This window comes from Henckelia pumila, chromosome 4, assembly GCF_033568475.1.
Source record: "Henckelia pumila isolate YLH828 chromosome 4, ASM3356847v2, whole genome shotgun sequence".
Taxonomy (NCBI): domain Eukaryota; kingdom Viridiplantae; phylum Streptophyta; class Magnoliopsida; order Lamiales; family Gesneriaceae; genus Henckelia; species Henckelia pumila.
The window spans coordinates 34,218,123-34,245,930 of NC_133123.1; the positions used below are offsets into that span (position 1 = coordinate 34,218,123).

At 35.2% G+C, this 27,808-nt stretch overlaps 2 protein-coding genes across 5 annotated transcripts; one reads left to right on the forward strand and one right to left on the reverse strand.

The window, feature by feature from the left end:
- Positions 1 to 4,551: 4,551 nt before the first annotated feature.
- Positions 4,552 to 8,040, reverse strand: LOC140864393 (protein PSK SIMULATOR 1-like). Of its 3 annotated transcripts, XM_073268552.1 has the most exons (13): positions 7,907 to 8,040; positions 7,502 to 7,811; positions 6,868 to 7,187; positions 6,685 to 6,777; positions 6,509 to 6,599; positions 6,312 to 6,405; positions 6,124 to 6,230; positions 5,832 to 5,901; positions 5,609 to 5,712; positions 5,410 to 5,526; positions 5,239 to 5,315; positions 5,103 to 5,147; positions 4,552 to 4,985 (listed from the first exon to the last, which is right to left on the reverse strand). In XM_073268552.1, exons 2-13 carry the CDS (start codon positions 7,790 to 7,792, stop codon positions 4,712 to 4,714), a joined length of 1,683 nt encoding a protein of 560 aa, XP_073124653.1. In that variant the 5' UTR covers positions 7,793 to 7,811; positions 7,907 to 8,040; the 3' UTR covers positions 4,552 to 4,711. The 3 variants fall into 3 exon arrangements, with proteins under 3 accessions (XP_073124653.1, XP_073124652.1, XP_073124654.1); XM_073268551.1 differs by having other exon boundaries at positions 7,502 to 7,984; XM_073268553.1 differs by having other exon boundaries at positions 4,832 to 4,980; positions 7,502 to 7,984.
- Positions 8,041 to 12,429: 4,389 nt separating this feature from the next.
- LOC140863736 (DNA topoisomerase 3-alpha) lies at positions 12,430 to 27,615 on the forward strand. Of its 2 annotated transcripts, XM_073267352.1 has the most exons (24): positions 12,430 to 12,752; positions 13,521 to 13,699; positions 13,781 to 13,853; positions 14,133 to 14,255; positions 14,391 to 14,512; positions 14,587 to 14,659; positions 14,750 to 14,866; positions 15,409 to 15,492; positions 17,066 to 17,245; positions 17,345 to 17,473; positions 17,575 to 17,649; positions 18,594 to 18,683; positions 18,803 to 18,907; positions 20,559 to 20,593; positions 21,959 to 22,088; positions 22,609 to 22,661; positions 22,728 to 22,827; positions 23,397 to 23,435; positions 23,688 to 23,766; positions 23,912 to 23,983; positions 24,970 to 25,053; positions 25,535 to 25,681; positions 26,553 to 26,673; positions 27,139 to 27,615. In XM_073267352.1, the coding sequence occupies exons 1-24, from the start codon at positions 12,468 to 12,470 to the stop codon at positions 27,362 to 27,364; spliced, it is 2,721 nt and encodes a 906-aa protein (XP_073123453.1). In that variant the 5' UTR covers positions 12,430 to 12,467; the 3' UTR covers positions 27,365 to 27,615. The 2 variants fall into 2 exon arrangements, with proteins under 2 accessions (XP_073123453.1, XP_073123454.1); XM_073267353.1 differs by lacking the exon at positions 18,594 to 18,683.
- Positions 27,616 to 27,808: the final 193 nt, after the last annotated feature.

The window sequence follows — 27,808 nt, forward strand, 5'->3', positions numbered from 1 at the left end:
TTGAAAAGTCGAAATAGGCTTGAACTATTTCTGTACATTCTAACCACTGACATAGCTGTCAATTCTAGGTTAATGCTGTACTAGTTCAGTATATCGACTAGACTTCTACTGACATTCTTCTACAGTCAACATGATCTAATTAGTACCGAAATAACAAAATCTTATGTCTGAAACTCATATCATACATTTCTATACATTTCTATTGCTTTACCATTGCACAAATTTCTAGCTTAATATCCCATATCTGATATCAGTACATTCAATCTTATTTTCTCAATTCTGTATTGCATCGTCTATAACTAATCTTTCACATGCATTCCATCTACTTAAAGACAAAATCTCAGCAAATACAATAAATAAAGTCTCATCAGATACAGATTATAGCATAACAAATCACTGATCTATGAATGTATGCTATGCAATCAATATACAAGTGGTTAACTAGAATTAACTCACTTACCTGTAAGATTCTTATCTGATACAACTTGAGCCGCATTTTCTGTACTTGCTTATTGCCTAAACAATTATCTGTCATTCAACTGTTCTCTTGATCTGTTTCAGCTAGGAGACTTATGCTTATAGTTATTCATTTGCTGACGTTGAGATTGAATCAATCTTTGCTGATGTTGCCACTATTTCTTGTTGTTCTTGCTGCATAGCTATACTGCTATGGAATATCTGGTGATTATCATAATTGTGAGGCGTGAATAAGAATTCAACTCTGCCTCATACTACCGGTTCATGATTTTGTTTTGTTTTTTTTTTTCTGGCTTGAAATCAACTTGTACTTCTATTCTGCAAAGTCTACTGTTCTATATTTTGTAGCATATATGGAAATAAACAATTCTGTTTACTTACCTGCCAAACAATTGCAATACTTTTTCTGGCTTCACCAACTAATAGCTAAGTCCTGGAGTTGATATAAAATCAAGCTGATTCTATGTTCATCTAAATATGCTTCTCTTGAACAGCTGATCCAGCTCATCAATTCAACCCCTTTCTAGACATAGCCTATGCTGTATCTTTCTGGTTGGTGATCAATAGCTTTGGAGTTGTTCAACTAACATACTCCTCAGTGTACTGAATTCAAATACTTACCTCAACACTGTTCTGTGCTATCTGCTATTCTGTTCTATCTGAGGTTCTTATGCTATCTGCACAACCTGTCTGATTTGATAACAGAAGCAATATATATGGCAAGGATTATAAAATACAATTACAGTATAACATACATATAATCTCATGCTTCTGACTAGAACACATACTTGCAAAATATCATGCTTTTTCCAATAATACATGCTTGCAACGAATTCATTTATGCTAATGAATTCAAGAAATCAGGCATACATATCAGCATATAAGCATGTAATTCTGATCTCAATAAAGCAAGTAGTGTTCAATCAAATAATCATAGTCGCATACAAAGAAGCAAAAACAAGTAAAGCATAATCATGCAATACTATAAATGCATGCGACTCAATCTATCCCGCTCAACTTATATCTTAGTCCAAGACTTTACGCTCCAAGACTTTATGCTCTGATACCACCTGTTGTAGGGACCTCGGGTTGCTAATCTCATCTTAGGGCAATAAACGATTAATCAACTATTAATCATATAATAAAAGAATATTCAAACCAATTTTTTTTTTTTTCAGAACCCCACGCGCGCCTGCGCCCCACTTCAGGCGCGCCCGCGCATAGGTTTCGGATAGAATCTGGTAAAATGATAAACATAAAAGTTGTAGATATTTGTCTTAGCTTTCCAATGCCACCAACCGCACCCTAATCGGAATTTTCAATAAAAAGTTATGCTCATTCTACCAAGAAGGGTCGGTGCAGAAATTTACAAAAATTATCAAAAGCTACAACAAAGATCAAAGTTACTAGGGCTATTTCAAATCTGAAAATTTGCATACATAATCTCAATATGTCCGAAGCATAAACACATGCATATCTAGACATAACAATAATCGCATACATGTTCCTAAGGTGCAATACAATAAACTCAATTCTAAGTTTTCTAAGCTCAAACTAAATCAACACCTTCTAACATGCATTTGACAGTAATCTATTCTTAGCCCGAAGTCACCACATGCTAATCTTTCTCAATCTTGAGCTATCCAAGCCACATCTGACTCGCTCATGCCCCAAACCTGATGCAATGCACACATACAAACAAAGCAACAGCCGGATAGCTCCGGTGAGAATAAATCTCAGTATAAATAGCATGTATATACATCATCTAAACATATAACTAATTCACATCTTGAATTAACATAACATGCTAGCATTTATAAACGCATAATCTAAACCATATAAGTCTCTAGGTTAATGCATAAATGCAATGCATGTGCCAAGGAATAGGCTAGCAAAGCTGATACCAATAAAGCTTGGTTCTTTGGGATCCCGAGGAATAAAATAGCTCTCAAACTACCGACACTCCCATTCGAGGCAGCATCAAGTATTTTACTCCTCTGACTTTGGTGCAACTATAGTGAGTCTTCTGGCTCTGAACATAAATCCATATTCTGTGCCATGAGTCAAGCTGACTCTAGAAATAAATCTACATTCCATGCCACTCACTACAGCTCTCCAAACGTCATCTGCACTCTAGGCGATGGCTGCTCTCTGTGCTATTAAGGCTGGAGTTCAAGATGAATGAAATATAAGCTGTATGCATTAAAAGCTATAAAACACCTTGAACACTTGCTCAATAACCAACTAAGCAAAACAAAGTAGCTAATCACATAAAGATAGCAATAAATCTGCAAGCATCTCATAAAACATGTAAAACATGTTCAATACAGCAAATAATACAAATCAGCTTACACAGGTAAACATTTACATAAATGTTTTGGGAAATTCAAGAAAATAGCTATCCTGAATAATCTATCCCATTTATGTAAACGTAAACCATAACATATATAAAAACAGGAAAGTATGTGATTTTAGGCAACTCGATAAGCAAAACAATCTCGAGTTATTCTGCCCATCTTATTAATGTCTATTCATACCTGCATTTCTGATTCAAATAGCTGACACTCTGTCAATTCTTGATCAACTACAAGCTGTCCAAATCTGACATCAAATTCTGCTTATTTCAATCAGTGCTACTTGAAGGTATTCTCGATTCAACTTCAAACACTTTAAGTCATTCGAACTCGAACTCGTCAATTCAACTTCGATAATCTTCAAGTCAAATCTGAAATAATGTATAACATATCTAAACATCAATTTCCAATCTGAATCGATGTTTCTTTAAAGCTGATACATTTCAAATCTGACTAACACAATCGAAATTCAAACCGACGTCACAACTATTCGAATTCGATAAATCTTTCGATTCAAATATCATTATACCTTCATTCTAAATATAACCACATATTCAATTCATCCACTAAACACTTGAATATGAGCTCTAGACATATAGAATGAATAACAATTCAAAATCTTGAACCGGCGGCGTAACGGATTAAAACCGGAAATTCTAAAAGCTTAAACATCAATTAGACAATCTTATAAGTATCATAACATCCATAATTCAGCAGCCTAATCACGTGAATTGCAGCCCTCAAAATTCAGAATTTCGATAATTCTTTCAATATTCCAAAACATGTCCAAACGACGATCTTTTCTCGATCCGTCTTAGATATATTATCGTCGTATATGCTAGAACATGTTTATACAATCAAATCTTAATTCTAACAACAACATAAAATTCAAACATGGTATAACTTCATAAAACTTACGTCAAAACGTAGCACTCGGAGCTGTGATCGCAAATATACGATCAATCGGAAATTCTACCGGGCGGATTGAATTTAAGCGGGACTTAAAAAGGCAAAAATGGTTGAAACCCCTTTCTTTCCTCCTTTCTCGGCCACTTTCTGGAAATCTGATGAATTTCCTTCTGATTACACGTTTTATTCAGCCAAGTTGCAAGGAATTTGCAGTTTGGTCCTTAAACTTTGGCCTAATTGCAATTCAGTCCCCGGACAAGCGATTTAATTCAATTTCAATCCTAAATAAGTTAAGAATATTAGAATTTAATTCTAAACTCTAAATATTCTCAAATTAAATATTCTCGTATTAAAATTAAATCATTTCGGACCTTATCGCATTATAGTCCCTGAACTACCCAATATTTGCAAATTGGCCCTTGCTCGGATTTCATCCTCAAATTAAATCTGTGATATTTATCATATTGGAATTCACATCTTAAATTCCATAAATATCAATTGCAAATATTTTTAATCTTTTAATTTAAGAATTCCGGATATTAAAATCTTAAAATCCAAAAATCCTCAAATTAAATATTTCTGACCCGAAATTGAAATCTCCAATTTCCATAAATTCTTAAATTCATCTTTTCACTTTTCTTCGGAATTTAAATCTTAAATCCCGTAATTAAGAACTTAATATTTTCGGGCCTTACATTATTATTATTATCTTTGAAGAAAAAAGACATGATTATTTTAAAACAAGTTATTTGGTGCAAATCTACCCCTTAAAGTCCTTTTGTGACAGTTTCCCACCGCTGGAATATTGGGCACGACAAAAACTTTATTTGGGGCATGAAAAATCAATGAGTTTATTGCATTATTTCACTGCATATCTGGGGAAAAAACGACCATACAAAGTCATTCATCACCTTAAGCTAGCTTGCCTCTACAATCATCGTATTATTTTTGTCTTTCTTTTCTATGTTGCATTATTGAGTACTCAATTCCCTTGTATTACTGATTTCTTGATCTTGGTTGCTGGTTTCCATATCATTCTGAAAACTGTTCTTGGCTCGGCCCGAAGTTGGCGTGACACTTGCTAAAGTATCGATCATGACATCGCGGCCTCCATCTTTTCTAGAGTTGGACTGGTTTACCAAATAGTTGAGCCACAACAAGAGCTCAAGAATATGAGCATCTGTCTTTTGCCTGTCCGCGTGGTGGAGCGTCTCCATTTGCATAACATCAATTGTTCCAACTGCCCTGCCATTGAGTTCAGACAAAACCATGTTTACTAGTTCCAAAATATTATCAAGAATATAAGCAGATAAATATAAATAAACACATAATCCATTAAAAGCAGTAGTACTATGTACTAACCCGGCGTTTGTCCACTCTCCGACCCAACCAAATCCGTGATGAGCTCTGTAGACGTGTATGATCAAGAAAAGGTATTCAGTATATTGGAGAAAAGGCTGTTTAGATCTGTGAACTTGATCAAGATTTTGAATCTTACTTGACTGTGTTTGTGGCCATAGGAGCAAGCCAACACAACGTCTTTTCCATCTCGTCCTTGATGTCTGCCACAGTGAGCTTCGAACAAGCAAAAATTCGAGCTTGTGTTTTTCAGGATAGGCTAACAACAGCTGATATTGGAAGAAACTAACATATACGTACTAGCTTGTACCTTCTTCTCAATGGGGAAAAAATGTATTTTGGATCGTAAAGAAGCTTTGAAGTTCGGTGTCAAGCTCTGATACAATGCATCTCTTGAGTTTGGAAACAAGGAATTTGAACGTGCTGCCTGGATCACAGGAGAAACTCGGTTCACGAAATGAAACTGATAGAATGGAAATGAGTGGGATAAAAACCTACTACTTACTCACAATTGAGTCAATTTGGAGAATGATATTAGCATAATGTAATGCGAGTCCCACAGATCCTAACTTTTGCTGATGAGTAATGGTTCCTTTTGTTGGTGTTTTGCCTTCTGATTATGAATAACGAAGATGAAACGATCTCAAAAGGCGCATAAAGTTACATCAGAATCATTATAGATGCTCACTTCAAGTACAAAGATGATAACTTCCTTTGAGATTGAAATGCTACCTGTGTTGCCAAAGGCAGTGCTTATTTCTTGATTTAAAAATAGCACGATATCTACTAGCTTCTCCATAACCTGCCATATGGTATTAGACAGAACTTGCAAAGAAACGTCCCGGATATTTTGACAGGGGGGAAAGGACAGCAGCAAAGATTCAACAAATCAAGCCATGTTATAAATACTGGATAGTTATGAAAATTTACAAGATCAAATGTGTTGGCGATTATTATTGAAGATTCTAGGCTCGTAGTGCAGAGACAGAAGTTTATTCATGAAAATAAGCTGAGTGATAGCTACCTCTTCCATGCTTCTGGACCACAGTGATTTCTTTTTTAAGTTTTTCACTAACTTCCTTTGGCTTTTCAGTTCCGCTGCCAAAATGGTTAGGCTTCTGTCGGTGTCACCTACAATCAATCAAAATATCTGTTGACAGGGACATGTTGACATGAATTTCTCATAAAGACATCGAATAAAGTTCATGTAACCTCTTCCTGCGGCATTGAATTTGATCTCCTCTATTCGTTGAAACTGATAATCTTGTTCAAGCCTGTCCAACGTGAGCAGCTCCCGGTGTAGTTCCTGTGGACAAAAGGATGCGGTAAAACAAATTTCTGCACAATCTGTTGGCATTTTTGTAATGAAACACAGTTGAGAATGGTAGAGAAGAAAATATAATACTAACAGCTGTAAGTTGAACCAAGCTCATCAGTTGCAGCATCATTGCTTCTGCTAGTTCCCTTGATTGATTCTGAGGGGTGCGGTTTCTGCTGCGTCTAGAAATGTAAAAGTTTGCAATGATGGTTACAATTCAAAATGACCCTAGAACAAAAAAAGATGGATAAAGTTATCACGATTTACTTCTCGAAGAAACGGTCCAAGTCGTGCCACTGAGGATCTTTACATCGGTTCCCAAAACGAACCACTTCTCCAGAGAAAACTTTCAGCTCTTCCCTGTGACAAAATTTCACGACTCAAAAGAGTTAAAACTGCTGATACGACACAAACATCATTCACTCTGTCTGTAATCTTTACATAACTGACCTTTTGTCTGTGGCAACAATCCTTAAAAGTTCATCCATGTCTTCAGATACCAACTGTTGAACACCTACCGCAGGAAGCACCATCTCTTTGAGTTGTCGAATGCTTCGCCTCGAAAGAGATCGCATAAGAGTTGAAGCTTTGAGAATCGTGTTAGCAACCTCAAAAGCTAGAATCGAAAGCTTAGTGGTTTTGATCGCTGTTGTTCCTGCAACAAATCCACCAGTTAAGCTCACACTGCTCCCAAGTCTCCCCCACACTTCCAGAGTCCTTTCAAGTCCAAAACTGCCGACTCGGACCAAACCAGAACTCGCATCTGAAACCTACAAAAAATTTGAATAGCTAAAGATTTATCAAACGGGTCATTCTCAATTCTCATATCAACATAATAAACTTGTGTCATCACCACCAATAACGAGAGAACGAAATTTCATATTGTCGTATGCATTCTATAAACAAGAAACTATACATGCTAGATGAAAATTTCAAGAGAAAAAAGGATGGTAGCTACTTCATTTGATACCCTCTACCTCTCCAGCCAGGTGTTCTTAACAAAAAAAATACAACAAAAACCGAAATTTTTTATCGAACATGAAACGACAAAACAGCGATCAATCCACAAGAGTATTATAACCACCTTGGTGGCTCTCAATGATCTGGATTTCAAGGATGCACTCCTCTGGTACCGCGGAATCCCATCATAGAACTCATCACCATTACTACTTGCGTTGTTCCGAACCGAATATCTTGGATATTCTTTCACTACTAAATGTTTTTCCATGGTTTCTTTCACAGCAGGTGGTGTCATCAGAACCTTGGCAGCATCCACATGCACCTGCTTCCTCTCATGATACAGTTTTCCTCCATCCATGCTTCTGCCTGCATAAGGATTCGGCTTCGGGTTCTGCTTTGAACATAGCCCTCCCATCTTTCTCTTCTCCCTTTTCCTTGAGAAAAACACAGCAGTTTTAGCATCAACGAGATTCCAAAAGTCAATATGCTGAAGCAAATGCAAGTCACAAAGAAAGTCTCTGGTTCATACTAGTAAAAGTGAAAGAATCTCGTGTTGTGTGATTAATTACTTAGGGGAAAAACTGTTCAAAGAGCGTTAGTGTTTTGTATGATTTGTTGGTGATAAAAGGATGTGAAAACAGAGGAAAGAAAATGGTTGCTGCCGAATGACTTTAGGACACAGGGCCTACCACATTGGACTAGGGACCATTCCATTTATCAGATTTTAGAAGGTTCCATTATTAGTGGAAAAGTAATTAATTGGTGGGATTATCCTAATGTCCAATTCATCCTTTTCTCATTGGATGGCGTTTTGTATTCAATATTGTATGTGAAATTCCGATCAAATATCATTTTTGTCCAAACTCTATTTTTCTCGATGATTGTTTTTCTCCTTGTATGCCTATTTGCAATGAATTTAACATTTGGATCAAACATCACTTTTAAATAAAACTATTTGATTTTAAGCAATGCGTCGTATATCTCAAAAATATTTGTTTCCTAAAACACATGTGGACCAATGAAACAAATGTTCTATGGGTAGGTGTCCAGTCCCTGAACCCAAACCTAAATTGGTGATCAATCTCTGTCAGAAAAATTTTTAAACTCCATGGGCTCACATATTTTTTTGGGATGAAATTCGGTACAAAACATTGTAAATATGGTACGAATACATGATATTCGAGCACTAATTTTCAAGATCGAGTATTAAAAAAAATAAGATTTTGAGTATAAAACCCGAATATCTTTATTAATATGAACTTGCAACATATGTTTGAATACTCAAAAATTATATATTTGTACCAAATCAAACACATTTGGTACTCAAAAATCATATATTAGTATCATATTTTCAATTTTAGTACTGATTCACATCCGGACGAAATAAATGTGTTATTAATATTAGTATTTTCTTAGTACTTAAAAATCATATATTTGTATCAGATCTAACACATTTGATACTCAAATATCATATATTAGTAGCGTATTTCTAATATTTTGTACCGATTTTCATCCAAAGAAGACAAATGTGTCATTATATCAATATTTGCTTACATATTTGAGTACTAAAAAATCATACATTAGTATCATATTTGAAATAGTTGATACTTAAATATCATATATTCGTACCATATTTTTCAGGTTTTGTACCGAATTTCATCCGAAAAAAACATGTGGGCTTAAGGAGTTTAAACAACTTTTTTTTTCTGTGACTGATGACCAATTTATGTTTGTGTTCAGGGACTGAATAACAAATTACCGATGTTCTATCGCGATGAGTGATTTTTCACATGATCTGGTGATAACGTTTGGATTGATGTGAGACGTCTGCAAATAATGACGTGTGAGTTCATACCAATGAACTGTAAATATCCAACCAAATGTGCTACCTGAGTGGGTCGATGCTACAGTGAAAGTAATATCCCAATGTATGATGGCCACACATGCATTTTATTTGGGCTCCACATGAAATAATGCGGGGTCCACATGAAATTGGCCAATCCTTAGCTTATACCCCATGTAGGATCGAATTTCCCATGCTACATTCAGTAAAGCGTATACCCCGACGAGTTAACTCGTTCTTTCTATAATTCATCACAATAGTCTTGTGTTGTTGTGCTCATTTTATAATTTTTAAAAAATATAATTCAGCCTATTGCACATTTAGATAGCGTTTGCAAAAGATTATGATTTTGTATAAGTTATTAATTTATAGATTATTAAAAAGTTAAGAAAACCAAAAGTTGGCAGTGTTTGGAAACAAATGTGAAAATCTAAAAATCAAAGTTGGGTAGTGTTTGATAAATAAGTGATTAAAGAGATCTTAACATTGATTTTTTTATTAGAATCATTTTTGAAGAATCATTGTAGTAACCCGGAACCCATTTTTAAGATAATAATATGTTAAACATGATTAAGGGTTGGTAATTGATCTATTTCGAAGTGTTAGTGGACTTCGGAAGAGGAATTTGGGCTTTTGACTTTGGGCCAGATCGGAAGCTCCGATCCCAGTTCGGAAGCTCCGATCCTGACCACTTCGGAAGCAGATCGGATACACGGGGATCGGACGTTCCGATCAGGAACGGAGGTTCCGATCTCAGCCAGCCAGCAATGCTCGATGACTCAGCCGTAAGTTTTGACAAGTGTTGATCGGGGGTTCGATCGGAAGTTCCGATCCCGGAATGGTGGTTCCGATCCCGACGTGTCGGACATGCACAAAATGAGATGGAATCGGAAGCTCCGATCCCGAGATCGGTGGTTCCGATCGTTGCCGAGATTTTGGCTATAAATAGGGCTCATTTGCTTCAGTTTTGAAATACGAATTCCCGCGTTTCCTTCTTCAGTTATATAGTGTGAGTTATACACTTGAGGGCCCTATCGATTATAATAGAGGTTCTGGAATAACCAAGGTGTGGTTATAGTCATCCGGGACTAGCGACTCCAAAGGGCTAACTACGGACGAAGGTATGGTCCGGGAATCTATTTAAGTTTTGGGAGTACTTATTAGCTTAGTTAAGGCTTATAGAATTTATGTAGTGATACGGTGAACTTTTGAATATAGGCTTGGAACCTAGGATCATATTATACTTGAACTAGCCTAGAGGTACGTACACATTGACTGAGATTGCCAGCGAGTATACATGTTTATATGTTGCATTTATTTGGCATTATTATATGGCATGATGTATGATTTACCGTTTTCTATACTCATATGTCATGTGCATATACACGTTGAGCCTATTTCTTGTTATACCTGATTATAGAGCCGCTCAGCTCTATACTCGATAGTCTGTCACTGAGGGTACCGCGACGGCGGGGGCATTTATGTCTGTCTACTCTGGTGTACTAGACGAGTGTGGTTGCACCCAGAGGTTGATCCGTGCGGTGGCAGCACTCATATGGCGCCGGTTCTGAGCATGACTTTTCAGATGACCCTGTACCAGTCATCATGTTGCATGCATTATATACATATGTTTACTCATGTCTATGTACTGGGCGTAGCGCTCACGTCCTAGTTGTTATCTTGGACACCCTATTCTATGGGGCAGGTCGCAGGATGGACGGAGCTGGTAGTTCAAGGCAGGACTAGGGAGCAGGAGCTTTGAAAGTTTTTATACAGCACGATTTATTAGCTGTATAATGTTTACTTTTAAGAATTTCGATATGGTTGTATCACTACAGATTTAAGCCTGGATTATATTACTAAGCTGATATGTAAATTATGGATTATGTTTCCGCACGTTTTTACTCTCTTAAGTATTTTGCTGTATTAAGTTTAATGCATGCTATTAGTTGCCAGTTAGTAGGTGATTCCATGCAGGGTCTCTACAATCATAATCACCATATGGCTAGTTTTTGAATTTCAATTAAGTTAAGCATAAACTAACACATAATTTAGGTTTAAAAAACACACAAAATTGATTTTTTAAAGCTAAAATCTAACAATCATTTTTTTAGTGATTGCAAACACTCCCTTAATTTTTTAACCTAGCCCACTGCCCATTTATTGTTCTCAGTTTTTCCTCGGTGCAATATTATTTTATTAGGTTTGAAAACATAATTATTCGAAGATTTTAGGGAGTGTTTGCAAAAGATTATATTTTTGTAAAAATAATTAATTTATAAGTTATAAAAAAAATCAAAAGTTGGTAGTGTTTGAAAACACATATGAAAATTAAAAATCAAAGTTGGGTAATGTTTGATAAACAAGTGATTAAAGTGATTTTAACATTGACTTTTTTATTAGAATTATTTTTAATGAATCATAATTACCATTTGACTAGCTTTCACACAATTTTTTAAGCCGAAATCTAACAATAATTCTTTTTAGCAATCGTCCTTTAATCCATCGACGAAACTGATCCTGACAACATTTGACAATGGATGCTTTTTAAATATTTTAGTTATTTTTCACATTGACTTATTATTTTAAATAACTGGCTATAAACAATCATTGAAACATTTTTTTTACTGATTTAATATTTTCAAAATACACTTTTTCAAATTATAAATCAAATAACTGGCTATAACAATGATTGAAACATTTTTTTTACTGATTTAATATTTTCAATACACTTTTTCAAATTATAGATTTATAAAAAAAGTTAAGAAAAATAAAACATTGGTAGTGTTTGAAAATCAATGCGAAAATCTAAAAATAAAAGTTCGGTAGTGTTTGATAAATAAGTGATAAGCGTGATTTTAATATTGACATTTTTATTAGAATCACTTTTGGAGAATCATAAATATGACTAGCTTTTGGATTTCAATTAAGAGAATCTCCATAATCACTTATTTTTAGAGGTCGCAAACACTACCTAAAAAACACAAAAAATGATTTTTTTAAGCCAAAATCTAACCATCATGTTTTTTAGTGATTGAAAATACTAACTTTAATATTAGATTGACACAAGTCATCAACAAATCCATTCTTTCATATATGGATATAAATGTTTTTAATATAATCAAATTTTTAGTAAGTTTTTATTGAGTAATTATATCCAAGTTAAAGGCGGGAAAATCCCAAAACCAAAAATAGCTTATTAGCTTGCCACAAGGCCAAGGCATTTACATTACAACAAACAGGTGCAATGCGGGCGCTGAACGTGGCGGAGAAGCCGTCGGTGGCTAAGGCGGTGGCGGGAATACTCTCCAAGAACCCAGCCAGCGGCGGACTGAGGGTGAGAGACGGACGGTCGAGATTCAACAGGATCTTCGAGTTTAATTACTCCATTCAAAATCAACAATTCCAAATGGCATTCACGTCAGTCACCGGCCATCTCATGGAGATTGAATTCGACGAACGATATCGGAAATGGCATTCCTGCGACCCCGTCGATCTCTACCATGCCCCTGTCAGGAAACATGTCCCCCAGGTAATTTAAACGGGTTATGTAATATGCGTGGTTTATGATTATGTGGTCGTCCGCTTCACATTTTGCTCTAAAGATTTTATCTTGCTGTTGAGTTTAGATAGATACTTTAGCTATTGCTGTCGGGTTATTCTTTCGGTGGATATTGATATTTGTCAATGCACTAGAGTTGTGTATCCACTGTTATGCATCGTGCATCAGAGTTCACCAAAGCCAGTAGTTTGGTTTCTGAGAGGGTTTGTATTAATTGTTGTTGAATGGTTCATCTGATGGAAGCATCTGAAACAGTGATACATGCCCTTTTTACGCGCGTGCCTGATGAGGTTGATGTTTTAGTGTTTATCACGTTAAGAAGTTAATTGAAACAAGACACAATCTGCCACACGGAGATTCTATCTGCCAATATTAAGTATTTGCATGTTTAAAGATTATTTCTTTTGTTCTGGAGGCATGATGATCTATGATGAAATGTTGGGTTCTTCTTTTTTATGTTCACCAGAATTTTAAATCTTTGAAGTTTGAAATAGTAAAAGTATTGAATGGAAGTTGTTTTTGAAGGAATAACGCTTGAGCATGGCCAATTGTAACTAGGTTTTCATGGACAACGACAATGGGCTAGATACACTATTATTTTGAAAATCCTGTAAAAGGTCCTGCATAAACATCTATCGAAGAATGGACAAAATGACTATTATTATTATACTTGATCTCTGAATTTTGTTGTTCGTTATCACAACGAGAGGTTTGCTCACTTCCTTTTGGCTAATTTAGGATAAGTCAGACATCCAAAAGACACTGGAGGAAGAAGCTAGAAAATGTCAATGGCTTATCTTGTGGCTTGATTGTGATAGAGAAGGTGAAAATATAGCATTTGAGGTTGTAGAAGTCTGTACACGAGCAAATCGTAATCTCAACATCTGGAGAGCTCGTTTCTCTGCCTTAATCGATAGGTCTGACGGCTAGATATTATACACTTGATTGTCTTCTCATTTACATTGATTGTCATTGATTAACAAATTTTTCATTCTCAGGGATATTCATTATGCGGTGCAGCACCTTGTTCGGCCTAATAAGTTGTTTGCTGATGCTGTAGATGTTCGACAAGTGAGTTAATATTTCATTGCGTTTTCATATTTATCTGTCGACTCTGATAACCTTCTTTCACTTTATTATTCAATTTCTTTTAGCTATCCGCTGTGTGCCATTTTCCCCGTCTTTACAAATTTATCTCTAATACAAAATCTCTAAATGGTGCTGGCAACGAAACAAGAGGCTTGTCAAAATACATCTTCTTGGCTTCCATAGAACTGCTATTCCAATTTTAGTTATTTGGTTTGATGCCTCAAATTCTGAAGGATTGACATAATAAAGAATATTTTACAGGAAATAGATCTGCGGATCGGTGCTTCTTTCACCCGGTTTCAAACAATGCTCTTGAAAGATGCATTTGTCCTTGATGTTTCAACAGAAGACAGAAATCTTATTCTAAGTTATGGTCCTTGCCAGGTAAGCAAACCCTCAACTGGCTAGAAACTATAAAGGAATATCCACAATTCGTTGTGTACAATCTACTTTTTTTTCTTCAAGTCTTATTAACCATCATGCGTTTCACATATTTTTTGTTTTTGGTATTGACTGCAGTTCCCTACCTTGGGTTTTGTTGTGGAGAGGTTCTGGGAAATTCAATCACATGAACCTGAAGAGTTCTGGACTATTAACTGTACTCACAATTCAGATGAAGGCACTGCTACATTTAGTTGGATGTAATTGTCATCATCTTGCATCATCTAGTGATTGAATCTTTTGGTATTGAAACCTAACAGCTGTTAATTAGCAGGCGGGGGCATTTGTTTGATTACACTTGTGCAACAATCTTATATGAGTTGTGTGTCTTAGAACCCACTGCAACTGTGAGTCTCCATGCAATCGGGGCAATATTTTTCGAAGAACAAACTCAGTATCAATGGTGGGATTGTTGAAACAGTGATTTTCATCTTCAGGTAATAAATGTTAGGCAGCAGGAAAAGCTGAAATATCCTCCTCATCCTTTGAGTACCATTGAGCTTGAGAAGCGTGCATCACGGTACTTTAGAATGAGTTCAGAGCAGACTATGAAGGTTACCTTCTACCAACCATTATACTTTTGTTGTTATTCTAGTGTTCTTCACCTTTTTGATTTTACTGATGCGCTGGACCATTAGATAATGTATCAGATGTGATAATAATCATGTGAATGATTATATTTCCCATACTTTTGCGCAGCTAAATACTTCTATTGTCTGCAAAGAATTTTCCGACTTACTGCTGAAGTTTTGAAATACTGGAAGCCCCAGAAATTATGTCAATGACATTTTTTTTTGTGATTTAAAAATTTAAGATACACTTATTTTCAGGGGAAAATGTTGGCAAATTTTCCATGAATGTAAATTTAAGCTTACCCTCAAGCACACTGTTTTTAATTTATTCGTAATTTGTGGATGCATTGGCCTGTAAAATTATTGCAAATGGAGATTTCTAAAGCATTAACACATCATTTTATGAAGATTAAGTAACATTTTCTATTTTGTTGTTTTCATCTGACACATTGTTGCGAACAATTTTTATCAACAAAGGTATCCCTTGCACAATATTCATTTTTGCTATCTTCATTCATGACTAGGTGGCAGAAGATTTGTATCAAGCTGGTTTTATCAGTTATCCTCGCACAGAAACTGACGGCTTCTCAGAGAGAACCGATCTCCGTGTAAGTACCAACTAGTGTACATTAATTTCAAATTTTCAAGTGATTTGTTAGCAGAGCACTTTTTAACATTCAGGAAGTGGACTCATAAAGTGGTTAGAAAACTGAAGGATAAACAGTACTTGTCAGTGAACATTTGAAACAGACTTTTAAAGAATTCGGACATGCATAGTAACAATGTCACATACATGAGGAGAGGTGAAGAACGAATGTTGGAAATTTTGGGCCCAATTGTATCACATTACGACTGATATTAATTGTTCCTTCGGGCAAATTGCATCAACACCTCCTGTGAAAATTGAAAAAAGCGAAACCCCCCCATGTAAAATCAATTGCATCTAAAACCCCTTGCGAATGGTGTAAATGTGCTAGAGTTTTAAAATAAAGGGGTTGAATGTGCTAGATTTTTTAAACCACATGGGGTGAAAAAACCTATTAATTTTAAAGAAGAGGATTTTGTGATTTTTTGCATTTATACAAGGGTGTAAAACATTATTTGCCCAAGTTTCTTCACATGATGGGAGATAACGACTTCAGTACTTCTGAAGGTTGGGAACTATAGGCCTCCGAATTTGTCAGATGCTTGTGTGGTGCAACTTTTCAATGATGATTGAAATGGTTGAAGCTTTGAAGCACGCGGATTTAAGGATCAATTTTTTGTAATTGATCATACAGAAAATTAAATATGATACGGAAATCAGGTTTAGCGATGACAGTTAAGTTTGTTTCTTTTTGGCGTCTGTTCACAAGAATAGTAATTCATACATTTTGGTGTTTTATAACAAAGCTTGAATGCTTGATAGATAAGTTTCACTAGCTTGAAATCAACCTTACTGGTGATCTCTAAAAGTGCTAGAATCTAGGTGTATTGCCGTTGAAGAAAATAATTCTGGACTTGCATGCTATCTTAGTCGAAGTAATTATGGATTGCTTTCTATCTTTAGTTGTTCAGATGGTAGTGTTGTGAACCTTCTCATCAAGTTTCAAACTTCTGTGACTAGAAAAGGAAGAAAAAAAAGGTTTGATACTTTGGTTTAAAGCAACATTAAATTCATATGAATTGTTAGTTGGTGAAATATAGATTGACGTTTTATGTAAGATGGCTAATTTTCTTATTTCTTTAAAAATTCAACACGAGCACCCCATAACATTTCATCAGTCTGCCTTTAAAACATATCTTTCATTTTATGTATAAATATGAAAAAAAAAGGAAAATAGGAAGTTGAAGGCCAAAGTTGGTCTAAAACTTTTTTAGTTGAAAGTTGAAACTTTCATGTGACATAATCACGTAAATATCTATTTGATATGCATGCGTAAAAAGTTTTTAGCTTTTTAGCTCCCATATGGATTGAGAATGTGTTCCACAGAATTCTCGGTTGGGTCCTTGAAATTTTCCCTGGCCTTATTGTGCTTGGGTTTAAAAGATAACGATAATACTTTCAAAGACGGCTCATCATGACCTTGTCTAGAAAATTTTCTCTAACCCACCAAGAGTTTCTACGGTTCCAGATACTTTTTCTTAGCTTATGTTTTTTAACTATTTAAATTTACAGTCGGATCTTTCTTGTTTGGATAGACAATGGTACAAGAGCAGCAACATCACCCAGTATGGGGATCATATGCCCAGCGCTTGCTAGATGCTGAAGCAGGTCTTTGGAGGAATCCTAATGGTGGTGGACATGATGACAAGGCCCACCCTCCCATCCACCCAACAAAATTTTCAGCTGGAGAAGCTGGATGGAGTCAGGATCACCATGTTAGTTTGTGATTTTACTGATTCTTGTAGATAACATTCAGTTTTTTGTAACTTTATTTGATTTGAAATTGAGTATTATGTGAATTTGGTTTGTGACAGAAAGTGTACGAATTGGTTGTTCGCCATTTTCTGGCATGTGTTTCCAAACCAGCCGTAGGAGCTGAAACTGTAGTTGAAATTGATATTGCCGGTGAACAATTTTCTGCTTCGGGGAGGGTGATACTTGAGGTGTGTTTCCTGCTGCTTGAGTCATTTTTAATGTGATTGAGGTGGTTATCTTTCTGTTAAATACATTTAAATTGACTAACTTGGTGATTGATACTGTCCAGAGAAATTACTTGGATGTATATCGATTTGAAACATGGGGTGGTTCTATGATCCCTACATATACCTTTGGACAACAGGTATTGTGCTCACCCTTACACATGCTATTAAGAAAAGCATCGATCAACTCTGTTATATTTTTTTTAGTAGAAATGATCTTTGAATTCAAATTATTGTGATATTACTGTTTCATACATTAATAATTGTGATTTTCAGATTCATTCCGGGACACAGACATTAAGATGTTGGACAGAAGTCAATTGATTTGTTATAGCTCAGCAAAATGTCATTTAATTATGTTCTCTTAACTGTTTTCGACATGGGATACTATGTGGTCCTTTATTGTAGCATTTCTTTGTTTACCATTCTGAAAAGGAAAAAATAACTAAAATTTGTGATATTTAGCTTCATGATGAAGAATTCATTCACATAGAACATACATGTGCTAAGTGCTATGTGATTGGCCACAATGCTTGCTGAAACAATTATTTCTATGATTCTATCTTGGGTTGACTCTTGAATTTTCATTTTTGCTTCTCATAAGAAACAGTTAAAATCGAAATCTGTCCATCAACGAGGTTATTGAAGTTTGTTATTTTCAATCCAAAATAGTAGTTTATTCAATTATATTATTTTTTAAATAACATTTCACAAAAGATAGTGAAACATAGATGCATCTATATAGGTTTTAAGTTCATATAAATCGCAAAAGTGTTTGCAGTGCTTGACAGTTGATTGATAATTTTGAATAATAAAAGGACTAAATAGCTTATTGTGCCTTAAGAAATTGTATGAATCAATGCCAAGTTTCTTCAAGGAGTACATATATCATAAATGGATGAGAAGCTCCACCACTGTAAACAAGGAGAAGCCGAAAGCAAGAAACAGCAAGAAACCAAGAAGTAACATTAGAATGTTAATGCTGTATATCTTGCTTATGCAATCAATCAAAATTTGAGTTTGGCTACCTTTTAAATTTATGAATTTAGAATATGTAACACTGAGGCTTGTTGATGATTTTCAGTTTACTCCTACTGCATTGACACTTGATTCAGGAGTTACCAGACCTCCACCGCTTCTAAGCGAAGCTGATTTACTAAGTTGTATGGACAAGGCAAGAATTTTTTTTTTGTAGTGGAAACAAACATGATCTCATTTGGTGAAATTAGTGGAAAACAGCATCAGTTACTAATGTTATTGATAAGGAGGTATTGCTTTATTCATTTTTCATAGGCAGGCATTGGGACAGATGCAACAATGCATGATCACATAAAAAAGCTTCTTGATAGATTCTACGCCACCAAAGATTCAAGCACTCGTTTCTCACCTACAAATCTTGTAACTTATTCCTTTCTTTGAGATTTTATTTCATGATTCAGGAACATTCCCTTTTTTCCGCAATTGTTTGCCCTTTCTTGGTAATGTGATGCATGTTTGTTTGCTTCAAATGTTAGTTGCAACTCTATGTGGTTTTTAATTCATGTTCACCAAGGAATGTAGCATTATGAAATCGAAAGAATGTGTCATGTGACACTATAGGGTAAATGGTGATGATTTTATGTGATTAATTGATCAGCAACAACATGGGATCCAAGTTATGATTGTAAGAATGCATGATAGTAATTAGGTTTAAAATTGGAGCATGGAAAATGTTCCCAATGAACACCTTACAGTCCACAGAGTTGATAATCGTTTCAAGGACACATCGGAAAATTCGTTTAACAGCAGGATATATGTTTTTAAGACTTTTTTCTCGAGATTTGTCATACCTTCGTATTAACATGTTTCAAATCACCGTTTAAAGCATGTGGGTTCATATGTTCTAATTTATTAACTTTTGGCCGTGGCCAGATTCAACTTATTGAAATTCTGAATACTAGAGGATTAATATCTTATGGCTAAGACGCGAAATTGAGGAAAAAAGTTCGTCACCAATTAGCTTTGAGTGGCAGGAAAGGTGGTTATCGGGAACAAAACGATCTTTGACAATTTTTTTCATGTAGTGGTTTTTTCATGGTTAAACTTCGCAACCCTTTTGTTGGTGCAAACAATAATGATGTCACATGCAGGTTTCCTGGAATGGGGGCACACTATGTGAACTTCATAATTTTGAGAATATTGTATTAGTTTAAAGGATTATCTCCCCCACTAACTTTTTTCATGACTTATTTTTCTTGTATCTCGTAAAAGTGCCATTATTAGTAAATCTTTTAGATTGTGTTTGGATTGATGGATTTTAAATTCCTTGACTTGCTTGGATAGACAAAATTCAAGTAAATTTTATCTACTTGGTATCAAGTTAGCAATTCAAATAGTGGCAGATTTCTAATACACCCAAATAAATGTCATTTGAAATTCAATTCAAATCCCTTCGTCCAATCACATCCTTCAATCCAAACACAAACTTAAATACTTATGCAGAAAGAGCCGTAAAAATTATGTTTACTTTTGCTTAGGTCCAATTAACTCCTTCATTTAATCTTGAGTTTGTACACGATTATTTACCTCATCTGCACATCCATCAAACCTCCGTGGCACCACAACTCAGTCCATGCAAGCTTACTGAGAGTCTTACATGTAGCTTCCTATTGGGATGCCACCATTAATTTTTCCTTGTGTATTTGAGTGTCAATTTTTGGAATCTGTCCCTTTCATTAATATTCAGTGCTCATGGCCTTGCTACATAAGGAATATGAATTTCATTTGCCTTTTTTTCTTTTAGAGATTGCATCATTATTCTAGTTTCTTTAAAAGATATTTGTTGTAGCAAAATTTAGAGGACTTGTTAGCATTCATTCGATTTCAACTTTTTTCGTCAACAAATGCTGATAATTTGTTTGTGTTCCCTTGCCAAAAATTTCGGGCATGAATTCATTCTGTAGTTATTTGTTTTGACTCTGCTTATCTATCTGTTTTTGCAAGCTATGAGAATATTTATTTATTGTTATCGGGTGTCAGAAACTTCTAACTTGAGCTTACACAATTTCAGGGTGAAGCACTTGTAATGGGATATGATGATATGGGGTGAGCAAATGCTGTTTAGTTTGCCATCTTGTCATTTTTTTTATTCATCGCAAATCCATGATATTCTTTAGTAGAGCAGTAGAGCTAGAGACATGAACTGAAGCTATGTAACCAGATATTACCTGGGCACTACACATCAATTTTAGAAATACAAAATGCAGTTTTCAAAAAAAATAATTGTTGAAATACTCAAATAAAACTAAATGATGCAAGATGGTTCTCATTTCTTTTAATGGCAACAGTGTACCTCCGTTCTCTTCACAAATTGTAGCTGTCTGGACCTCTGGTGGTGACCTCTGCTCTTTTTCTAATCTTCTATCTGTTTATTTTTCTGAAATTTTTATTCATCTTGTATCTCTTTTCGTCCATTTTCAAACCACACATCATTTTATGCATCAAATTATCATTTTCATACACAATAGTTACTCAAATCAATTTTTTTTTCAATATGTTTTTAAACAATCAAAACATTAAATCAATCCTTAACTACATCAACTTTCCTTAGAGATTATCCTGTCTCAATTTAAAACTTTCTCTCTTCCACATACTGTCATTTCTTCATTTCTTGAGGTAAAATAATGGAATGGCCAACCAAACACAACATAAATTCCCTTTTTCTCCATATTGCACTTCAAGCATCAAAATTGGTTTCCTTCTGTGCGATGAGAAATATGAAGAGTCTGGAAGTACTAGTTTCCACTAATCTAAATTTACATAACTATAATTTAATTCTCGATAAAAAATACTTTATATCAATCCTACAAATCCTTTTATTTATTTCTCTGAATCTGAGCCACATTCCTTTGGCTTGTTAGAGCTGGCAGATTTCTTGTTTTCTATGCCATAAATTTTATATTTGACGACTATCTAAGAGGTTTTGATTTTAAGTTTTGCATTCAGATATTCTTGACCTTCAATAATCAATATACACTTGAGCAAACAGTTTCAATTTATGTGAGGTAGATGACGAAGGGAAATTATAAGTCGAGATTGATGATGATCAGCAGATGCCACAATTAGTTTGTAGACAAACACAGTATGAATATATTTTGAACTTAAGGATCTGTGAATGCTACAAATAGTTTATAGGCAATCGAAATATGAATATATTTTGAACTCTAGGAGTTTTATCGATCTTCCTTGTTTAAGTTCATGATTGATGCTGTTAAATTTGTCTTGGGCTTAAATTTAATAATTTAACAGGCTTGTCTAAGCTTGTAAGTTGTTTTTTTGGGATCAGCATTTTGAATATCACTTTTCATAACATCATCATATACTCCCTTGCTGAGAAATTAAAAGTAATCGTGTATAGTTACTGATAAACCAAGCACATGTCTGATGAGTAACTGGGTTTCTTTGTTTCAGCTATGAATTATGGAAACCAAATTTGCGGTCAATGATGGAGAGTGATATGAAAGCAGTTAGCATGGGTACAAAGAGAAAAGCTGAAGTCCTGGAAACTTGCCTACAGCAGATGAAAGCTTGTTTTGTGGATGTTAGTTAATCCTTTTCTGTAATATAAAGATTCTTTTTTCCCTTCCCCACTAGAATAGCGTACAGTTGTTCCTTTTTCTTTTTCCACGCCCTTTTCGATTGTGAACTTGGACACTTTGCTTCACTAGGTTTATTTTCTGTTAGAGCTCTAGCTATGTTATTATTCGATGCCCATTGTCATAAAATGTTGTGTTATAGGAATGGCCCTATTAGTGAAACCTGCAATTAGATCTCTAGTGCATGGATGCCTGTTTGAAACTGTGATGGAAATGCTTTAGATCGGCATGTGCATTACTTCATTCTTTCTGCGCCATAAAATTGGAATATTTTGTGCCCTTGTAATGAGCACAACGAAGCACAATAGTTGGTTGTAGTTGGTGAAATTCAGCCAATTCTGAGGTTGTAGTAGGTAAAATCTGCATGTTTTTGGACTTGTAGAGTTCTTTTTATTTGTTTCGTATAGTTCTTTCATTTATGTATCATTTCTTTGCATCCATTTTATGTAAAAACTTTGTTGACAGGCTAGATCAAACAAAGGAAAACTCTTTGATGCTATGGAAGTTTTCTTTGAGAGGTAAATTGGGTACTCAGTGATGCGTGGTGCTGTACATTTACTGATCAACGCATGCTGTCAATGCAGGTCAAACAGATCTAACAACAATGAGCAACAAACAACTGGGGACATTGTTAGGCGATGTGGTCTCTGCCAGGAATCAGACATGGTGCTCAGAAAAAAACCGGTATTTGCATGATACTGTTTATCAGATGACTGGTTCCATCAAAATGTTACATTAAATTTATGTGAAAAGTTTTCAGGGACAATGGTGGCTACTTAGGTGCAGCGTGGGTTAATTCTTAAATAATTTTGGCATTGATTTAGATGTGGTCTAGACTGTTGTTCGACATGAATCCACACTTTTATTTACAGCTGTATAGTTCATTGAATTCCCTCTCTTGATGTTTCCATGCTCTCCTGGAAGTAGTTATATTTCAGAAAATGTACTTCCTCGGTGCCTATTTTTTCTAAGGCCTTACATGTAATTTAGCAACTTAGGTGGTGCAGGATGTAACTTCCTTTAGCCACCAGTCAAATTTTCCTTCGTGTTTCCATGTTGTAAAGTTCTTACTTCGCGTCTCAACTCTTAAGGCCATTCCAGGAAGCAAAAAAAAAAAATGTGGATGGGAAATATATGTATTTGTTGCTTTGTGAATGCCTGAACGGTATATCTGTATATTAAATAGGATTGTTAGGTTTTGGCAGTTTTTTTCTTTTTTAGTGCACTTAACTACTATCTTCTCCTATGTGCAGGATGGAAATTTCATGGTTGGTTGCTTGGGCTACCCCCAAGTATGTGCTCTCAGCTACCTTGATAACATGTACTAGATTTAAAAATGTCGTGATTCAACAAAACTTGAACTACTACAACTGTAATGTAATGATTCTATACCCATTAACTGGGCCAAATTCAACTTGCAACTAGACTAACAGGTTGAATAAAACCTGGTAGAATTAGATTCTTGTGGATCTAATCCACACCCATTTGTTGAAACTGAATTATTGTAATAATTTGTGGTAAGTCTTGCTGTCACATTTTTCCAGTGCAGGAATGTTGTTTGGCTTCCAGGATCTGTTTCAGAAGCAATTGTTACCCCCAACGTTTGCAGTACTTGCAATCCAGGTTGCTGATGTTGAATAATGTTTTTGAATTTTTGTGATATTTATCCACATTATCAAGTTCACCGTCTTTAAATATCCTCTGACAAATACTTTATCTATACTTATCTCAAATCACTCCTGTTTGATAAGCAAACCATATTTTTCAGGACCTGTTTATATGATCCAATTTAAATTCCGTCGGCTGGAAATTCCACCAAACTACAGTGTTGATCATTTGGGTGAGATAGGATTTTAGGAAATTTTGATGCTGTTTTGATTATTCTCTCTCTCTCTCTCTCTCTCTCTCTCTCTCCCTCTCTCTCTTTTTAAATTTATGTAAACATTCTGCTTCCTATATTTTTTTGATATTTTTAATAACCCCAAGGGATTACTTAACTTGAAGCTCTTGGCGGTGTTATGTATGGCTTGAGAGGTTGGAATGAAGAAATCGAATAAAAGAGGAGAAACCAAGTCTAAAAGAAAGATTTTAAGTCGTATTTGGATGTAATAATCCTGATCTATGTGGGCTTAACATAAAGCAAACAGAAATGCCTCTGTTACTACTATATCTTTGATCTGAGAAGATCGTATGCATTAGATTGAGGCTTATGCTTGTAGATATTTTGAATAACTTCACTATTATGCAATTCAGATACCATGTATTTACAGTAAATTAAATATGACCTTAGAATTAATTTTTTGGTGCCTAAAAATCTAATTATTCACACAGTTGAATTATCCAATTTTCCCTCCAATTCAGGGTATAATCAATTTTAGATCCTGCAGCTATATCAAGGTTGAGTTGCTAAGCTCCCTAAGAACTTTTATTTTTTGTTCTTGTCTAGACTAAATTTTGATGTTTTGTTATAAAGTTGATTAACCTGGATAGATGCAATTTTCTTTCCAATGACTGAAGTAAGGACCGAAGAGTGCTCCCTGCAAGATATGCGTGAATAGACTTCTGGGGTTTGGAAGTCCTGGTCATTTTATTTTTATATGCATAATTGCAGAAAAGTTTTAAAATGCTTTGAGCCAATACCATGTTATGGATTTTCGTCACGTGAAACTGTGCTTCTCTTACATTTTAGATTAATTTCCATATCTTATTTCCACCGCAATGAGGTGGTGATTAAATTAAGGATATTGTAATTGACCTATTTGCATGTTTGAATATGCTGCACCTGTTAAGTAAAGAAAGTTTGACAGTGCACTTTTATCTTGTCAGGTTGCATTGGTGGTTGTGACAATACCCTAAAACAGCTAGTGGAAATTTGTGGAACTGGTTCTCGCAATAACTCTAGTGTTCCTGGTATATACATTTAGGGCTATGACATTATTGGCTTTTAATCCCTGGATATGTCTTGATGGGTTTATGGAGAGGAAAATGATTCTCTCATAAGAAACGGAAAATCAGTGGAAGCAGCATTTTCAATGTACCAGGCCGGATTAAGCATAATTTCACTACCCAATCAGCTTTATTAAGGATTCAAGTTTTAACTGAAACTGATGTTCTTAATCCATTTACAGATCATATATGGGCATAGGAAGGTAGACACAAATTACATATAAACTTAAATTGAACATTTTTTTTGGTTATTATACCATGCTAAATCGATCCCCATGTATGTGATTCAGTTCATTTTTTTTGGCATTGGTACAGAAGTGGGAGTTAATAAAACGGGTGGTTAGTGAAACTTATGCATTCATGCAAAGTTAATGGCGTCAAATTCTTGCTGTTGTTCTACCATGTTGTACCTCAATTTAAGATTTTTTATTTACTCTTTTCCTAGGAAGGGGACAAGGGAATGCATCATCATCCAGCAATGCTCCGCAGAGTAATTCCAGAGGCCAGGGTGCTTGGCAGACCGCACATTCATCTGGCTCATTTCCTTCTCAGCCCTCACGAGGCCGGAATCAAGAAGCTGTTGAACGAAATGGTTTGATGGTTTTTAGTGCGTTATTGGTGTTTTCTGGCATTTGTTCTTGTGGGTGTGCTATATCAATCTACACTGTCGCACTTGTAAAATAGCCATGATTTTTTTATTTCTTTCAAAATTTTAACATGTTGCACCCATTTTCTGGTCTGTGAAAAACCGAGACTTGGTTTGGACAAGTACTTGTAAAATATTTTTTTGTAAAAAGAACTTTTTGAAAGCTGTTTTAAGAATAAATGTTTTTGGCCAAATATTTTATAAAAATATTTTTATAGTTGCAAAGAATTAAGAAGTCATTTGGACAACTATCTATAAAAACCTTTTAATTGTAATTTTCTTTTTTCTCATTTTTTCTTGTTTACGATTTATTAACAGCTTGACCCACATTTTCTTCTTTTAAAAACCTCAAAAAATAACCCTCAATTGTTCTCATTCTATAAAAAGTATACTTTGATTCCAATTTTTTTTAAAAATATTTTCATAAAATTCTTACAAAACTCTTGTCCAAAGACATACTTCAAATTTTTCACTTATAAAATACAACGATTTTAAAGTGCTTGTCCAAACATTGCATGAGTTCATCTAAACTAGCCGTTTTGCCTAGGTAATATATAAAGTGGCAGAAATAACGTGTGCTAGTGTATCCTTTTTAACATATTTATTGGTATAAAGTGTATTTGTCATAGTATTGCCATCATTTACAATCTTCATGTTGACTGGGCTATGCCTCTCCTATGCATGGTTCTAGTCAAGGGTACCGTTAGCAGGCATGTTAATGTCTCGTCTGCCATTAATTCCATCCATGATTTAAGGTCATGAAACGGGTATTTTAGAAATAGAAATCTAATTTCTTTTATGTTTCATGATGATGCAGGAGAATCTTCAATTCCTTGTACCTCTTGTGGCGCACCTTGTAATCTGCTGACTGCAACCACTTCAGCTAATAGGGGGAGGAAGTTCTATTCATGTCGAGCCCAGGGTTGCAACTTCTTCGTGTACGCATTTTTCCCATTTAATTATTTTGTTTTGTGAGCGCATCTTTGCATGAAAACTGTTGGTGTCTGCCCCTGCCCAAATATTTATCAGGCATTTCTTCGACATTAAATATTTACAGCATATATATAATATTGCTGGTTTGACTGGTTCAATTCATTGCTTCTGGCCTCGAGCAAGAGAAAATGCCATCCAATGGCCAAATGTTTACATCAAACACCACCTCGTTTTTTAGTGTCCAGATAGAAATCAGGGTGTTGTGTATATTTAGTGTGGACAACTAGAGTATATATGCCGAAATTTTAAAAATAATGTGAGTTGTCCACTGAAAAAAGATACAAGAGATTGAGATGATAAAACCAGGTAGAAACATTTAGATTCAGACTCATCAAACTTGCTGATAGAAACAAATCTAGTGGATCTCTATGCCTATGATTTATTGCTAATAATATCTCTCCAATACGCAGTTGGGAAGATGACGCCAATGCTGGTGGTTCAGTTGCCCGCGAAAGCAATAGCAGGTCAGCATCTAATCCCAGCAGGAGAGGTGGTCGTGGCAGGGGTAGACGAGGTGGAAGACAAGGCAATGATGTAGCATTCGTTTCTGCAACTGGTGAGCCTATATCGGGTAGATGTTTTGTATGTGGTGATCCATCACACTTTGCAAACGCATGTCCAAGTCGTGGCAGGTAACCCTCGAAACTCCTGGTTTAGTGGAGTCTATACCACCCTATCGATTTAAGGTGGATGCATCATGATTGTCTATACTCAAGAAGAGTTACAGTGTCTAGTTATCTTCTGTTATTCGGCTGTATGCACTCGGCACTCCTTTAGTCATAAAAACTACTGCGGGAGGTTGTATGAAGAGATCTCGTTGGACAGTAATCTGATTGTTAACATTTGACAATCGATTGTTATATCATTATCAACATATACAAGATATTAGTCGTAAAGCTAGATTAAATGATAATTTAAACAAGTATTTTGTGAAGCATTCATTAGTGATTCAATGTAAAGTACATAAATCATGCATACATGTATTCTTTGGTTTGGTATGTGAGATGAGATATTGAAGGGTGTGTAATAAAAGTGATTTTAAAAAAAATAAAATAAAAGATAGAGATAAATAATAAAATA